The sequence below is a fragment of the Ambystoma mexicanum genome, chromosome 5p (assembly GCF_040938575.1).
Source record: "Ambystoma mexicanum isolate Mex_15411 chromosome 5p, UKY_AmexF1_1, whole genome shotgun sequence".
Taxonomy (NCBI): Eukaryota; Metazoa; Chordata; class Amphibia; order Caudata; family Ambystomatidae; genus Ambystoma; species Ambystoma mexicanum.
The window spans coordinates 1,308,749,444-1,308,767,963 of NC_090930.1; the positions used below are offsets into that span (position 1 = coordinate 1,308,749,444).

Below are 18,520 nucleotides of genomic sequence, written 5' to 3' on the forward strand. Positions count from 1 at the left end.
TCCGCATGTTTGGCAGATAATGGAACTGAGGCACAAGCTGCGGAAACAGTGTGCTCAGGATCACACACTTCGGTGAATTGGCAGGCTCTGGTCTGGTTTCATGGTCGGACACCGCGCCTTTAGGCCAGATGTCACAGCCAGCTCTTAAGCCCAGCGGCTGACTGGCCTATAGGACACTCTGGAGATTTCCCGGTAGGCCTCTGCACCCTGGGCCTCTGTTGTGCGGTATTTCAAAATGTTCTCATAGGAAAAGCATTGAGCTTGCTGAAAATGTGCAATATGGGTCCACTTTGAACATTATTTCCAGGGCCTCTTTTGATTCCCATTCATTATTTCCAGGGCCTCTTTTGATTCCCAGTCATTATTTCCAGGGCCTCTTTTGGTTCCCAGTCATTATTTCCAGTGCCTCTTTTGGTTCCCAGTCGAGCCATGCTTAAGCGCACCATTTCAAGTTCAAAGTGCTAATTTACAACTCACAAACATTAGGTACATAAATCTTACCCAAGTTATCCAGCTTAATGCCTCTATCAGAGGTGCCCTGAAATGGGGGCACCAGACTCGCAATACAAGCAGCAAATGTTGCATTGTGTGGGCAAAGGGTGGAATTAAATGGTCACTTCACAGCAGCCTAAAAAACTTTGAATGCCGGCCCTGGCAAATGCAATGCCAATTCGGCTCCAATTGGTTATATACATGTTTAAATGCTGGGGAAATATTGCCAGATGGGAAGTCCCGTCTCCATGACAGCGAAGACAAGAAACAGCAGATAACACCTCTTCCTCCACTCCTCCCGACGCTTGCTGTCCCTAACCCACCCCATCTCCCAGCGGGAGAAGTCACCGTAGTGGCAGTACTCCACCCGGAGTCTCCATGGCAGCTAACACAAGAAGCAGCAGGCCTTCCTGCTTTAACAGGTTGTCTCCACAGCTGAAGGACTGACCAGAAACAGAACCCGCCCCAACCACACTGCCGTCACTGGCTCCATGCTGACTTATTAAAGCAGAGCTTGTGTGGGAAGAATTTATAAGCGACCTAAGGACCTCCACAGTCACAAGGGATTGCACACGCAGTGCCATGTGCTAGTTCTGTCACCTGCATATTTAAGCGCACAGTTTTTCTCAAATGACTTCATTTTATGTGTTTTTAGAAGGCTGGCTGAAGGGAAGTCGTGCAAAATATTAATGTTTTTGTGGAATATTTACAGTGTACTCAGAAGTTGTGATTCTCATCGACCCTAAGTTCACCCAGATGTTAAACGGCAAATGTAGAGCACTAAGTCTTCAGGGAGGCCTCCACAAATGCCCATACCACCGAACCAAACGCTAGCGAATGACGCACTTTTCTAACTGTCCTTCATTTCAAGCAGTAACGTCAAATATCACGATTTTACTAGTGATTTAAGAAAACTTTGCAGATGCTGTTTTGTGTATTTTTTTCTTTTGGCCATTGTTATGATGTAAAAGCTGCACACCTAAAAAAAAGGCACATAGAATGAATGTCTCATTATTGCAGCATATGTCAAACTTTACTGGGTGGAGTGTTTTGTAATAATAGCAATGGTGCTGTTTCACATTATATGCAGGGCTTTGTGCTTTGTTCATCCCATTCCTAAGAGCCGTTGCTATAGATATTAGTATTAGCCAATTCAATCTATGTATAGCCACCATATGCCAAAACCAGCTCCATATGCCGAGGTGCAGCCTTGCATGCCCCTGTACTGCTGTTGTGTGACAGGAAGGCTGTCGCTGATGTCCAGCCTCAGGTGCTCATGTCATGCTCAACAGCAGGAACCCAGGTTTAGCACTCATATACCGTGGCATCCCCTCTTATGCACATGTATCTTGTGTTATGAAGCTTCTATACTTTGCCAGAGAACTACTACAGTTGTATCAGAGCACCTGACTTGCATGATTATTGTCATATTTTGTCCCTGCCAGGGATGACCAAGCCTTAGTCTAAAGGGAGAGAAGAGGAGTGGAGATAAGGGAAGGGGACAGGAAAACGGGTAATGCTTTTGACAGAAATCACAAGTGTTGATGTAGCCAGGAAGAGGTAGATGCCTCTCCCTCATATATATATACATATATATATATATATATATACACACACACACACACACACACACTGCAAGATGCTCATGACAATGTGCTATATCCTGTCCTTAAAGGCTTATGGAGACCAACTAACATGCTAGTTTCCACTGCTGAGGTGAGGATGTCTAACTGTCGAACTGCCCTGGGGCCGGTAGTCCAACATGCTGAGCAGAGGAGTAGGATGGTAGTCACTGAAACAGAATGGAGGCACATGCTGTTATGATGTTGGTTGCTTGTGCACCCCTAGAACATTTTAGGCTATGTCAAAGCACAAGATAGCTCGAATAAGGGAACATAAATGAGTCAGTCAAACTTTATTTTTGCACCTTATATTATGTTAGAAATGTCCTATTTTCATAAAGTGCCTGTCACCACTGGAATTGTGCCCTATGCTATAGCACTCAGCGGTAGATAGTGTAACTGTTTATTGAGAGGTCACCCTCACCACAGGGAGTTCCTTCCCTCCCGAATCAAGGTGTCACACAACAAACTGTTTAATGTCAATTCTTTGTTCAGCCCTATTTCTGATTCATCTCATGCCCCTTGGACCCCTCCCCATGTGCCACCAATGAGCCAAGAACCAGGCCGGTGTAAAGGAAATATAGTTGTTTTTATTTGAAGTGCAGGTAATGGAGATCACACTAAAACGGCACACGCCACATTCTTTGTGGCACGCAATTCAACTTTTTTAACATAAATAATCACACAAGTTGAATGGGAAAAACACAAAGCACAATACTTTACTTTATACCAATTTCAATTAAAGAAATAATCATCACTGGTCAATGAACAAAATCAATTTACATAAGCAGTGCTGTGCAATTTCGATTTTCCTGCACGCTTAAAAGGCTAGCAATTTGGTTTACAGATTTGTACAAATGTATATGGTAATTATTATTTCACCCACACGTTTACTTTAAAATAAACACAGAGTCATTTCGCAGTTTGTTTTTCACGACCCTCCTACTTTGATCTGTATTGGGGAAGTCGGATGGAAAAATTTGAATGATTTAGGAATTTTGGATTTCAGACCCCGCTCCACTTAAAGGCTTGTGTTGGTGAAGCTGGACAGAAAAATGTCGATGATTTAGAAATTTGGAATCTCAGACTCCCCTTCACTAAAAGATCTTTACTTTATTTATTTATTTATATAGCGCACAATGGACCCATAGGCATGATGGCGCATAACAGAACAAGCAATAGTACATACAACAGGTAACATAGAACATAAAGCATAATAAATTACGACCTAAAACCAGTATAGACCCACTAGGTGAACAGGAAAGCTGGTCCATATTAAAACCATAAGAATATTAAAGCTAGAGTGTAGCTTAATAATTTTCCACAAGCAAAGCACTTAAAGAATTAATTTACAGTTAGTATCCCCTCTCGGGAAGTAGTTGCAGAGGCTGTGATAGCAGGGGAGCGAGCTAAACCCGCACCCTACTATAACACCATCACTGTTTGGTATGGAACACCATTGCTCAAATCAATACGACAAATGACCTTAAGATCCGAAAGTCTGACAGTGTCTGGTCCTGTTCGTTGACGCAGCCATGCTAGGACTTTATTTCGTAAAGTTTCTCTGGTCTCTTTTACGGTAACTTTCAGAATATTTGAGATGGCAAAATTGCATTGGTCCATTATAAACGCATGTGTACTGATGTCCTTGATGCAAGGCATTTGTAAATTTTTTAATCGCACATTCCACTTAACAGTTTGCTTAGGAGCAGAATTGCTTTCTATAGCTTGTGACTTACAATTTTTGTCTTGGTTATAATCCAGTACTGAAGTTACCGTAGATGTGTTTTCGGGTATCTCCTTATAGACAATGCTGGAGCGGTTGGTCTGTTCCTTAATGCTTGTCGGTGTCCCGACTGATACTTGCAGGGAGCCATTAATGAGGTTAGTTTGAGAGACTTGATCAAGACTTGCCACTCGTATATTGTTTGGCAGCCATACGCCAATTTCTTTGGCTGTTTCAGCTCAGCTGTGGGGGATTGTATGACAGTTTGTGTTGCCATGCTGACTTTATGCGGACATATGACCACTACAAACTCATTTAAAGTAACCATAAGAGCACAGAGATCCTGTAAATTGTGACACTGCTGAAGTTCAATCAAAATACTCTTGTTTAGATGTAAAAACTGCATATTGGTAGTGTCATCTGAATGAATAGATGATCTCTTAGGAACCTTTGCTTAAGTTAAGGGTGAGGTTATTATAAGGTCAGAGTCACACATGGCGTATTTCTTTATCCCTCACAATAAGGTGGTCACTGCTGGTGAGAAAGCTGATCCAACAGGGTCAATCAGGCCCTTGCCCAATTAACGCTCTGGGGTGGATGGTGCTGTATTTTCAATAGTGGGGAGTGGACCGACCAGGTCCAGATTGAGATTCATACTGGTAGAGTTATGTACTATAAGATCCTTGCCTGTGAAGGAAGTAGCTCCATGCACCCCTGTCTCCAATCTGTGTTGGGGAAGTGGGATAGAAATAAATTCAGCGTACACTGCGAGTGAGCTTTGTTAATTTTGAATGCTAACAAAAAATGCCCCTGGAGTGTTTTACCAAATGGGAATTAAATACATTATATTCAGTCAAACGGGCTAAGGATCTACACAGTTTTGCACTGCCCCCCTCCCACTATAAAGGGAAAGGATTTAAGGCAAGCAGATTTCCTCACCTTTTGGTTTTAAATGGCACAATTCTACTTACATTGAAAACCGTGATTTAAAGTTCAGGAAACCCAGCTGCATTTCAGGACCCTCGTGGAGGATAGGGCAGGGGCCTGGTCACACCACTCTCAAGGATGGTCCCAAGCTCTTCACCATAGGGCCCAGTCAACTGTTAGACCTCCTCAGCAATAGATAGCTCCAGCCCTCTTCCAAGCTCCACCCAGGTGCAATTTCAGCAAATCTCATTTGGTGTTTCTTTGCGGCTGTCAGTTGGTATTTTTTTGCATTTCTATCTCATAGTACATCCACTTTCCATACCAGTGATGACACCATCAAGATTTCAGTATTAGGCAGTGCCCTGCAAGAATTCTCACACCCAGGATTGGACAGTTACCCCTCTCCCCCCCACCCCAATTCCAGCCTCTCTCAAAGGATTGCTTTGCAAATCTAGAGCAGATATATGGCAAAATGGCAATTCCCATTTGAAATCCCCTTTTTTCATGTCATTGTCATTTTTTTGGCAAAAAATAGGTATGTGGCAAACCTTCATAATGTACTTAATTTTCAGTGTCATTTACTTAATTTGCAATAATATAAATATATATATATATATTCTTCTTTAGCTAATCATGGAGAATTCAATAAAATGACAGCCGGGTCTGCACCATGCGGCACGGGTGTGTGGCAATTTTCTGCCATTTATACAAAAAGCATAATAGTTATGAACATGCAATTTACTCTCCAAATACCTAATTTTACCCTCCACCAGTTCACCATTTCTTAAATTCAGGACATGTTCAGAGCAGCCAGGGACACATTTTAACTTGCCATTACAATTCCCTAAGTCGCAGGTGTATGAATTTTATTTCAACAAAATCACCTGGAATTCATCTTACAAATTTCACATAAATGAATGCAGTATGGCTTGTGGTTGCTGAGAAAAGTGCATACATTATGATAGTCCTTATAATCTAATGGAAAATCTTCATGTTATGCAAATATTCTCTCCTTTCTCTCCATTTGCCCTTCTGTTGTTTGAAGTTGGTAGGCTGCCAGTCGTAAATACTTGGGAGGCATTGGCCACACAGAGATCCCCCACTGCAGATAATAAGCTAGGCTGACCCTTTGATATCACGAGGCCCTGCTGACATCTGGCATTCTGTGTGGCATTCTGTCCTTTTATCTCAAGTGACACCTTCTATTTTCTTGTGTTTATTTCAGAGTTCAGGTTCTCATGATTGCCGTGCATCCCACATTCCAGTCACGCACTGGCTAGGCCATTTGCCCTGCACATAAATGAGCCTTCAGAGCCAACAGGTCAGGCTAAGGTTTGTTTTCCACAACCTTAAGGGCAGGCCACACGTTATTGGAGTTGTAAATAGCTGTGATACAAGAGCCAGGCTTGCAGTGGGGCTGGCTCCTGCCTTCCGGCCATTTGTTTTCCCTGGGTCAGCCTGTGCCTTAGTCATACTCCGGCAAAGGGTGAGTTTTCTTGAAGTCCATGCTTTCAGAGCTAGCAGGTCTGGAGAACACTGAATTTTCCTGATCCCCCAGTTTCTTTAGACCATTTTGTTGCCCCAGTCTGTTAATCCCCCTTTCTTGATCCTCACTCCTTTAGCCTCTGTTGCTGCCCCCAGTTCTGTTTAGCCCGTTCTCTTGCCCCAGTCCAGTTTAGCCTTTTTTTGTTGCCTCCCCAACCCCTTTAGCTAATTTTCTTGCCCCACCCCCTTTTCTTGACTCCGAACCAGGCCCCTCACCTGTTTCATGTGCCCATTTCCCAGGGTCGGCTCGTTCTTGGCCCTAAGAAGCAGCCTAGACACCCAGGCTGAGCCCTGGCTTGGCCCTACCCATAAATTCCCTGGGTCTCCGAGATCTAGTTTCTGGATGTGTTTTGTTTGTGCATTGGGCTTGTTGTGTCCAGAAGGGCGGTGTATAGTGTTTCAGTTGTTCGTTGTCAGAGGTTTTTGGGTTTTAAGTTTGGTTAGAGAGGGATGTGCGTTTTGCATGTTTTGTTAAATTGATTCATGTGAGGTGCATTTAAAGGCCCCAAACAGAATTCCCTTTCACATGAATAGCAAGATTTTAAACACTGAAACACAAATGGCCTGGCATTTGTTTTTGTTTTTCAAGTAAAGTTAAAGAGCCATGTGGAAAGGGGCTACCTGTCATTACCAATGGATAAGTAGCATTTTAATTTATAAAGGAAGGAGGAAAAACAATCCCTGTCACATGGAAAACAGGAATTTTAAACATTGAAAACAAAAACGGCCTGCACATGTGTGTGCAAATAAAAACGGTTTGAAAACTAAAAGTGAAAACAAAATATATCACTGCTCACAGAAAAAATGTCAGGAAAACAACATTTGATGTGTGACTTGAAAAATAGCAATGCATATTGTGTTTCCCCCACAAAACTCCAGTGACATTTAAGAGCCACTTTGTCTTCATGGAAAATATCAGCCCAAGGATGACCGTTTTGCTGGCTGTGGGCAAAACTTCACAAAGGAAAACTCTCACTCATCCTGGATGTCACATCTCCCATCTAATGACCAACCGCAATAAAAATGTCCTGCTAAAGGTGTCGAAATTCAGTGTTCTCCAGACCTGCTGTCTCTGAAAGCATGGACTTCAAGAAAACTCACCCTTTGCTGGAGCACAACTAATATGTGTGATAATTGGGGCACCCACTTCAAAGAGGAAGCTTCCAACACAAAGGAGACTGATAAAGGCACAGGCTGACCCAGGGAAAGCAAGTGGCCAGAAGGCAGGGCCCAGGACCATTTGTCTCACCTGAAGATTCTCAATTTATTTAAAAGGACTATTATCCTTTAGACCTTTTTCTCAGCGATCATAAGGCGTATGGATTTCATCTGTGTGCCATTTTTTATGTAATTTCCAGATGATTTTGGGCATATAAAATTAATCTTCCTGTGACTCTGGAAACTGTAATGTCCAGTTAAACTAGGTTTCTGGCTGATCTGAACATGTATCAAATGTGAGATTTGGTGAGCGGGTGGAAAATTAAATTAGGGATATGCTCAATAACTTACATATTCATGACTGGTGTGCTTTTTATGGAAACGGCAGAAAGGTGCCACATGGCCATGCTACATGATACAGATTTGGTGGTCGTCTTATATAATTCCCCACAATTAGCTGAAACAGAAAATATGTTTAGTTTGGCAGTTGCTAGTAAAATTATGAATTTGTGATACATAACAAGTTTTTGCCAAAAAGTTGAAAGGAGAACAAAGGATGATGACAAATGGGAATTTACATATGTTGGTCCAGACCCCTAAACCAATCCTGACTTGGAGGCTGGGTTTGGGCAGAGAGAGAGGGGTAACTGTCCAATCCTAGTGGTAGGGATTATTGTAGTGTACTTCCCAAAGATTATTAAATTGGTGGTGTCATCGCTGCTATATAAGGGGGACTTCACTAGGGGACAGACACAAAGAAAAAGGAGAAAGACAGGAGGGCAGAGAGAAGAGACAGACCATCAGGAAGGCTGCTGAAACTTAACATCTGACAGCTGTAAGGAAACACCAGAGGAGATAACTGAGAGTGCATCTGGGTGGAGCTGTCTATCTCTAGGAAGGCCTCAAAACTGACTGGGCACTATGGTGGAGAGCGGGATGCCATCTTTTGGAGTGGAGTGACCAGACCCATGCCCTATCTTTCCAGAGTATCCTGAGATGCAGTTGGCTTTCCTGAACCTTAAACAGAGGCTTGCTATGTAAGTAGTACTGAGCCCTTGGAAACCAAAAGGTGAGGGAGTCTGTTTGCCTTGAATCCTTACCCTTTATAGTGGGTGGGGGTACAACTGTGTAGATCCTTAGCCTATTTAACCAAAAATATTGATTTAATTAATTCCCCATTTGGTAGAACACTACGGGGTGAATTTTGTTAAAATGTGAAATTAACAAAGCTCACTTCCCAGTGTGTGCTGAAAACTATAGCCTATACATTAATTGTGTAATCCTTGTTGTCCAGCTGACCCCGACTTCTTGAAGGAAGAGGGGTGTCTTTGTTCTTAAATCAGTCCAACCTTTTTATCCAGCTTCCCCAACCGGCCTTTCCCTAAGGGGGGTCTGAAATCCTAAATTCCCCGAAGCATTCCAAGTTTTCTGCCTGACTTTCCAACATAGACCAAAGCAGGGGGGGTCTGAAAAACAAAGCGATAAATCAGCCTGTGTTTATTTTAAACCAGAAGTGTGGGCTAAATTATAATTGTAAAAGTAGAAGAACTAGAAAGAAATTCTAATTCTAGGTATGCTCTCTTCTTGCTCTGATGTAGAGCCGCTGTTGGTTGTACTGTTTATTCGTGGTTGTGTTTCACATATCAAAATTGAAAGGTTTTTTAGCATATTTTCGGTTTTTAATTGCTTGAAAGGCAAAAGTGCATCCAAATAATCAGTGCCACCATTTTGGGTTTCCAATGCATTTCGGACCGAGTCCATCTTCAGGGCTAGGACACTGTATGGTTCACCAGTGAATGACAATCCATCAATTAATCCAAATCGCACAAACATACATGTAGTACAAAAATATAAGCAAAGCAGTAAAAAACAGAAAGCAAAAGCATTGTGTGCATGCCATTGGGCAAATGGTATTATCAATGTGTACATCCATCCCAATCACCAAATAAGGGAAATCATTATTTACATACCATATCCGATTCATTCAATTGTTCAAAAGACATAAAAGATGAAGGCAAGTGATTAGTATGTATATATTAGGTGCCAAAACGAATGGGCAAAAAATGACCGTATAATGAAATCATACCAAATTAGGGAAATCATTATTTGCATACCATATCAGATTCAGTCAATTGTTGAAAAGACATAAAACATGAAGGCAAGTGATTAGTATATATATATTAGGTGCCAAAACGAATGTGCAAAAAACAAGTGTTTTTTGAACATTCGTCGCCGAGATGCAAGCCCTGAGATGCAGGCCTGCTTGCGGGGGACCCAATACACTGTTTTAAGGGTTCTTGTATCCGAGCCCGGCCAGTACGCAAAGGTGCTGTTTTTGCTTTGTGTGGGGGAGTGTCGGGGGCGTTCTGGCCGCCACTTGCACATACGGGTACTTTGTGCAAACAATTCCATTAATACGCAGAGTGCGCAGAAAAACATCTGCATGCAGGCTCGCGCAGAGTCATTCTCAACACGCAGCCTTTGTGGGATCTCTGCGCACTATTCCATGAATCAGGCCCAGACTGTTCTCTAGCAACCCCAAAAACACTAAATGCATTGCAACCTGCAGTTTTTGGTTTGCCCACAACTAGGGTTACAGCTGGAGCTACATTTGCTTGCCATTGAATCAAATCTAAATTACTAAACATAGGGCATCTGAACCCGGAAAAACCACAGGCCATTTCCAGGGGTAGCCATTGGATATAAGCATATTGAAAACTAGCAGTAGGGACAACATGCAACTGAGATGGGAGTTATATTTTTATTATACATTTCTACCAATTGTGTTTGTCCATGGTATGGAGCATGGTTCAATAACACATCCTGTTGCATGGCTTAATGGGTTGAGCATATACTGTAGTGGTCTACTTGTGACCTGCAAGTCATACCTTCAAATCCAGCCGTTCTGCAGTGGTACAACTATTAAAGGCGAGGTAGTTTTAGGCTCTAGGGTTGGAACCTGCCAGTGCTGAGCTCCAGTTATATTGATCATGAGCAAGATCACAGGAGTAATTGTAGGGGTTTAGCCCAAGCCCCTGTTTGGTTGGATAAGAAAAATGGTGATCTCCTGGTTATCTCGCTTGGAAGTTAGTGAAGTAATTACTGTGACACTTTGTTCCATACGAATTGGTTCGTTTTTATTAGTGGTGGTTGTACTTGCATTGAGTTATTACATACTCATAGTTGTTTTTGAGAAACACTGTTTCAACCTAGATAAGCAAGTTAGGTCAGCCGACACGTGTTTCGACCCGTACGGTCTTTCTCAAGGCATTTAATTCTGGTGTGTGCCCTCTGTGGGGTTCTGTTGGAATGTGGACTGTCCCTACGGCAGTCCAGGCTCCTGTTGGGCCCTGAGCGCACCGCCGCCGAGGACTACAGAGAAGCACTCACGGCCCAACAGGAGCCTGGACTGCCGTAGGGACAGTCCACATTCCAACAGAACCCCACAGAGGGCACACACCAGAATTAAATGCCTTGAGAAAGACCGTACGGGTCGAAACACGTGTCGGCTGACCTAACTTGCTTATCTAGGTTGAAACAGTGTTTCTCAAAAACAACTATGAGTATGTAATAACTCAATGCAAGTACAACCACCACTAATAAAAACGAACCAATTCGTATGGAACAAAGTGTCACAGTAATTACTTCACTAACTTCCAAGCGAGATAACCAGGAGATCACCATTTTTCTTATCCAACTATTAAAGGCGTGTCACTGGGTTGTGAAATAAGAAATTACATCTACTCTGTTAATGCTATACACAGTATGAACATTAGACAATATTATTAACAAGATGGCTCTAAGAGACGATTTTGAATCAAATATTTTATTAGAAGAAATGTGTAAACAGTAAAAGAGAAACAAGAAATAGTCATCACATAATGAATGCACAAATATTCTTGCTTCTAATGTATACACTTGTTTTTAATGTCTTATGGATACTTCAGGGCACCAGCCTACAGTTATTATCTGGGTTATTATTTTTAGTTTCAACTGTTTGGTCATTTAGCAATCCATTGACAACCCATGCTAATCCCTATACCACCCAAGTGATGGAACTAGTTCTGTGCCGGGATTTATTTTCGACCGGCCACCTCTAAGCTCCCAGGACAGGAAACTGGCCTTTGCGGCATCATGCCACTGCTCTAGATTTGAAGCTTTTAAGATCACTGCGATAGAGGGTGGTGAACTGTGATTTCAGAGTCCTCTGGTGCTTGCATGGGTGGTGAATACAGGCTGAAGGACTGCGTACCTAGCAAAGGCCACTGCACTTGAGTACAGGGACGGCATCAGGGCCTTTCAACTCTTTCACATTTTGTTGTCATTTTTGGGGGGGTGACAACGATGCTTCTCACCTGGGGTGCAATCTGGTCTGAGACCGGCCCTTCCCGCTAAGATACTACCACCATAACCTGGGGTGGACTGGCCTATAGGGAACCCTGGGGATTTCCTGGTAGACCTCTACACCCTGGGCCTCTTCTGTGTGGTAACCTATTTTATTTCCACATTTTCTCATAGGAAAAAGGTTGGACTTTCTGAAAATGTGTAATGTGGGGAGACTTTGAAAATGTATTCCAGGCCTCCTTTGGTTCCCAGTCCATCCCTGACCATAACATCATGTTGTCAAGATGTGGGACGGTGTAAGCTTTCCTAACGGGCTCCAGCAAAGGATTTTACATTATGAGAGACATTAATCTATCACAACCTATTCTTCCCGTGATACACCTCTGCCTCCATGTTCTCTCAGTTATCGCCACGTGGTAGAATGTTAACAAAGTCTTTAGGACTGACACCAAAGCAGGATGCTCTCATCCGTGCAAAGAAATACGCAAGTTATGTCACTGCCATCAGACGTTTTGCGACTCATCGAGGGCAGTGGTCAATTTCACGTGTTGAACGATCAGTGCCTTGGTATTGACAGTTTAATTAATTTGCATTCCAAAAAAAACGGCTAGCTGCCTTTGAAATGCAGCCACCCGGCAAAGGGAGCTATCTTTTGATCAAACAGCTGTGCTCACTTTAATTAATGTAATTTTCAGTGGAGTTGCTCAGAGAGGAATGTCAGGCATGCGCGCGACCTCGGTGCGACTCTGTGGCTCGAGTTCATCAGGGCCAGGCGCAGGCCGGGCCTTCCCTTTGGAACACTGTTGATGTGGAATGTAATAGTTATTTGGGAAGCACCTGCGCAATGTGATTTACTGTCTCACACTAGTTCCCGGAGGCAAACTGTGGCAATCTTACACGGCTCACATAGTTCTACAGTAGGTTAAGCAATGGCCAAAACCCTTTATAAACGAATGAAGAAGTTGATTGGCGCTGTCCTTGGAACCACCAGTGATGTCTGCTTCTCTTGTTTGCAGCCCGGCCTTGTCATCAGTCACCACGCTGACCACACTCTGAGCAGCTTCTGCCAGTGGCAGTCGGGGCTAATGGGAAAAGATGGCAGCCGCCACGACCACGCGATCCTCCTCACTGGCTTGGATATCTGTTCCTGGAAGAATGAGCCGTGTGACACGTTAGGTGAGACCCCATTTTCCTATTCATGTTTCACTAGTTTCTTGCAGTAGACCGTGGGCCTCATTACAACTCTGGCGTTAGCCGTGCCGGCAAAACCTGCACATCTGCCGCCGGAGTTGCATTTTTACCAGCACCCGCGAATGGGCAAGAACCGGGTCATGCCGATTTCGGCGGACCCGGTAATTGCCCATATGCGGTTGCCGGCAATAAGGGACTCCCCATCCCCATTCGGCCGCATAGGGCTGAATGGGAATGAGATGTCGGATGCACCAGCACCATTCAGAATGGTGCCGGTGCATCCGACATGCTGTGCTCGCGGTTGCCGCTCTGGCGGGCTGACAGGCGCCCGCAAGCACAGATTGTAGTATGGCGGTCTGGGAACTACATTACCGGCATGCTTACCGCTACTGTAGTTCCTGGACCGCCAAGGTCGTAATGAGGCCCCATGTGTACGAAAGGAAGAGCGGAAACTGCGATAGGATTGCTCTAGGAAAAGGAAGTACCCCTACACAGTGTTAGTTCTTGTGGCTTATGACGTCGACTATTCACTCTTTATAGAGCTGAGGAATATGTTCTCTTTTCTTGGGGGGGTCACTGGCATAGGGTGACCAGACGTCCCGGGTTTTCCCGGGACTGTCCCGGTTTTCCCGGGACTGTCCCGGTTTTTGGTGCTCTGTCCCACTTTTGCCAGATTATGTTTCCATTGGAAACTGCACTGGTCTCGGTTTTTGATAGTCGGTCTTCAAGGCTGGCAGGCAGGAAAGCACAATCGTGCACAGATGAAATGCTGCATTTTACAACTTAAGATACTGTTAGTTTGTGATATGTGTTTATTTGAACAGTAACACTTAAACCCCCTTCTCCTACAACCGCTACTGAATTGTAGTGCCTTGACAGCCACTTTCAAGAGTTAGTGCTACTTTTATGTTAGTAGCCCTGTCCCGGTTTTTTACTTTTTAAATCTGGTCACCCTACACTGGCAGCCATTTTAAAATCACCCTTGCCTAGTCATACAATAGCTTGTGCACATTCATGTTAGCTACTTTTTCCATGTGACGTTTAAACTGCTGAGACTGTGTTTGCCACGTTCTATAGTCACATTTTGAACACATCCACTGCTAATTGAGCTTAGCACTGCAGAACAATACATGCAGCAGTAAAAGGGTTAATCCTGCAGACTTTAAAAATACCTCATGGAATTTGTACAAAGTCCCACAGAGGGTTTGTGAAGACTTGACAAAAATGGCTGACCGGCATGTTTGTCAAAACACCAGGGCTAATGGTTTCCAGTGGCACCAACGTTTACTGTTTGCTTTCTCCCTAACCTCCTGTGCCCCCTGGAATGCCAGGCTATCAGTTGGACGTTCTGAGCGGCTGCTTGCCCTCAGTCGGAGGGCGCAAATCAGCTTGCAGAACAGTCAAACAAAGAGCTGGCCAGGGTTTTGTTTAAAGGCCAGAGGCTTATTTCCCACTCACGCTGTCATTCAACGGGCAGCTCCATCTCTGGCTGGGAGGGAGGTGCGAAAATGGCCACGAGGAAGCGGCCTTCATGTTTGCTTTGGGCGGAAGGATTAATTCATTTGGATCTAATTGCAGTGCTTTAGGGAAAGATCACAAGGTTTGGTTTCAGCTCTGACCCCCCCCTCCCCAGCCCACCCCCGCGCAGGGAACTAAACAAGATGTTAGCCTTAGAGCAAACTAAAACCTCCACCCTATTAAGCCAGGGTCTACCTACCACTAACCAGAGAAAGTACTAACCTAAAAAGTCTAGCCTGAATTGAGGAACCCTTTCCATGCAGTGCCCCATGGCCGCTTGGGAACACCAATTGTGGGAAGGGACCCATAGGGGATATTGTGTGCAACGCATTAATTGTATGGATGGGACGGCTAACGTGCGCAGTCATGTGCACTGCAGTTCCTTCCATGCAATGTTGTAGCTTTAGACTGTGAGCTGCAAAAAATGTATGTACAAACTGGTGGTTGCAGGTTTACTTGCATTATATGCATCTTACTGTTATATCCGCCCTGCGCCCCGTAACGCGGTGACACAGGACGTCGCAATAAAAGCCCCGCCTCCGCGCAAGGGAGGCAGTTCCGGGCACAGAGTCTAACAATGTGTGGCGTGTTTCATTGCGCTTCGGTTGGAGCTGCGCCACTGCGGCCTACTTCAGAGGCACTCAACGTTCTGCCTCCGCACGGAGCCAGAATGTAACACTGGCGACGAAGGAAACGGGACCCAGCACACGTGCTTGACACCCTACCAGATGATTCTTCCTGCGACACATGACCGACTGGCATCCAGGGGCCACAGGCGCCGCTACACGACGTGTGAGTCCACCGCACACGCAGTGCGCACGTGCGATCACGGCAGCAGGCACCTGGAGCGAGGCCGCGGTCCCATCCGCTACTGCTTCGTAGGTCGGCCTCAAAAGGGACCACTGACACCTGAAACCGCAAACCAAGGAGAGGACATTAGACCACGTCAAGTGACGGCAACACCCCACAATGGCGACCGGCACGTCCACCCCCAGGCCCAGTACGCCCTCCAGACTCGCAGCGAATCTGTCGATGTCGTCACCGCCAGCTCGCCCACAAAGTAGCTCCTCCACAATGATTCAGCCATTTCACCCATTCACGGATCCATCATCTGTTGGCCCCCAGTGGCAGCTATGGCTCCAAAAATTTGAAATGGCAATGGAGTGCAAGGACATAACCTCTGCCAGGAAAATGAGATCACACCTATTGTTAAACGTGGGGGACGAGGTGCTACGAATCTTCAACTCGCTAACCATTGCTGATGGCCAGGACATTTACCAACAATCGAAAGACGCTTTGACGGCTCATTTTCTCCCACAACTCAACCCGGATTATGAAATTTTCATGTTCTGCACCACATTTTAGGCAGAAAAGGAGACCTTGGATGCCTACCACACCCGACTCAGGAATCTGGCGATTTCGTGTGAATTCACGGATGTCGAGAAAGAAATCCGGAGACAACTCATTAAAGGCATCCAATCTGAGAAACTAAGAAGGCTAGTGCTGGGTGAGAGGGGCATCTCCCTAACACGTATTCTGGAGTTGGGTCATCAAAGGGAGCTGGCACATGCCAGGGCCGCCAACATGGGGATGACTCTGCAAAAACTACAACCTGCCCTCGCATCATCCATGGTGGCCCATGTCACCAATAGACAGTCCACTAGAGATGAATCTGTCGGCAACTACTCACCAGCCAGATGGCAGCCACGGATCCTGGGACCCACGGAGTGTGGATGGTGTGGTGGATCGCGGCATGGACGGCGAAATTGCCCGGCGCAGGGAACAACATGTGGAGCATGTGGCAGAAAGGACCACTATGCCAAGGTGTGCCGATCATCGGGCGCTCCACTACCGCCTCTGCAGAATCCCCAGGAGAAGAGTGGAACCAAGAAAAAGAAGCAGGCGATCACAAGGTGAGCCGAAACGACCAACTCTTCAACCGAGGAAGAAGGGGATGACGTCACAGGGACTCAACAAGACGCCGGCAGAGAGCAGCGGACAAAAGGGAGGAAAGTTTACCTGGTGTCAGCTCTGGATCGTGGGCACGCTACGCAGAAGAAAGGGTTCCGGAGGTGCAAATGCCAGGTCACCCTCCAAAACCAGCAGGTATGGATGACTATAGACACGGGAGACTCGGTAAACGTTATGCCCACATGCACTTTTCAAACACTGCAACCACGACCAGCCCTCAAGGACACAGACACTCTTCTGTTTGCATATGGCTGCAGAAAACCATTGCCGGTGGTTGGAAGATTCCGCATCACCCTCAGCCATGGTGAAAACAGGCTACTGTCCAAGATCTACGTAGTAAATGTGGGGATTGAATGCCTTCTGAGTGGCGATGCGGCTGAGGACCTAGGGCTGGTACAGTTCGTCAGTCAAGTCAAGGAAGCCCAAGAGGTCTAGAACATCCTTGCTCAGTATCCCAACCTGCAAAACGGGATTGGGTGTTTGAAGGGAAAGACGATCAAGCTCCATATTGATAAGTCGGTCCAGCCAAAGGCCATCAGACACCGGAGGACCCCATTCCACATGCGTAAACAGGTGGAGACAGAACTCAAAGCGTTGGAAGAAGCTGGCATTATAGAAGAGGTGACGGGGCCAACACCATGGGTGTCCCCGATGGTGGTCACAAAGAAACCCAAACAGCCGGGAAAGGTCCGTATCTGTATAGACATGCACCTCCCGAACACCGCCATCAAGCGGGAGCGCCACATCACGCCAACCCTCGATGAAATTGTGGCTGACCTCACGGGATCGAGAATCTTCTCGAAGGTTGATTTGAAAGCAGGTTACCACCAGCTGAAGCTGCAGAGGGACTCTCGGTACATAACCACTTTTTCAACACATTTGGGTCTGCGAAGATACAAGCGGCTAAGCTTTGGGATATCGTCGGCGGCCGAAGTCTTCCAACAGACAATTCAAGAAGCCATCCGGCGCATACCAGGTCTCCTAAATGTGAGTGACGACATCCTAATCCATGCTCGGGAAAAAGTTGAACACTTGAGAAGACTACGGATGCTCTTGGGCTGATTAGAAGATGTGGGCCTAACCATCCATAAGGATAAATGTGAGTTTTTCAAGACGGAGATATCGTTTTTTGGCTACAAGTATAGCAGCACTGGCATTTCACTGGACCCTCAGAAGGTTGCTGACATACAGGCCGCGAGTCCGCCCATGACACCCACCGACGTCCGCAGCTTCCTGGGGATGGCCACGTACTGTGGGAGATTCATCTGGAACCTGGCCACTCTTTCGGAGCCCCTTCGAGAACTTATCAAGCTCAACGCGAAGTGGGAATGGGGGAAAGCATGCCAGGAAGCCTTGAAAGTATCAAAGAATCACTATCCGTGGACACGAAAATGGCGTACTATGACACCGCGCTTCCGACTGAACTTTTAGTGGATGCCGGCCCTATCGGCCTGGGGGCCATCCTCATGCAGGTCATCAAAGAGGGCGTGAGGAGACCCATTGCCTATGCGTCACGAGCTCTCACAATGACAAAGCAGCGATACTCTCACATTGAGAAGGAGGCAATCGCCGTACTGTGGGGGTGTCGCCATTTCCACCTCTATCTGTATGGCCGTAGGTTCACGGCGATTACAGATCACAAACCCCTCCTGCCAATCTTCATGGGCACCTCCTTGCACTCGCCGGCCAGAATAGCAAATTGCTGCTCCATCTTCAGCAGTACAATTTTGAATTGATGTATCAGCCAGGAAACGGCCACCCAGCGGACTTCCTGTTAAGACACCCTCGAGCGGCGACGCCACAGGAGGTTAAGGTGGCCGAAGAGACCGAGGAGCACATCTGCCAGGTGGTGTGGGCCATGAGGCCAAAGGCTGTCAGCATCGATGACATCGCAGAGGAAACATCAAGGACCCATGTTGTGACTTGTTAAAGGATGCCATCATTTCAGGTGACTGGAGGTCCTTCATGAAGAACACCCACAACAGGACTGAGGTAGCAAAGGCGTTCCTCACAGGGATGTTCACCG

At 45.7% G+C, this 18,520-nt stretch overlaps 1 protein-coding gene across 1 annotated transcript in view; it reads left to right on the forward strand.

The window, feature by feature from the left end:
• The window catches only part of ADAMTS16 (ADAM metallopeptidase with thrombospondin type 1 motif 16), a 631,464-nt gene that overhangs the window by 167,484 nt on the left and 445,460 nt on the right, over positions 1-18,520 (forward strand). The window contains exon 7 of the mRNA XM_069613712.1: positions 12,831-12,990. Within this exon, the coding sequence (XP_069469813.1) occupies positions 12,831-12,990 (160 nt within the window). The remainder of the gene's footprint in view (positions 1-12,830; positions 12,991-18,520) is intronic.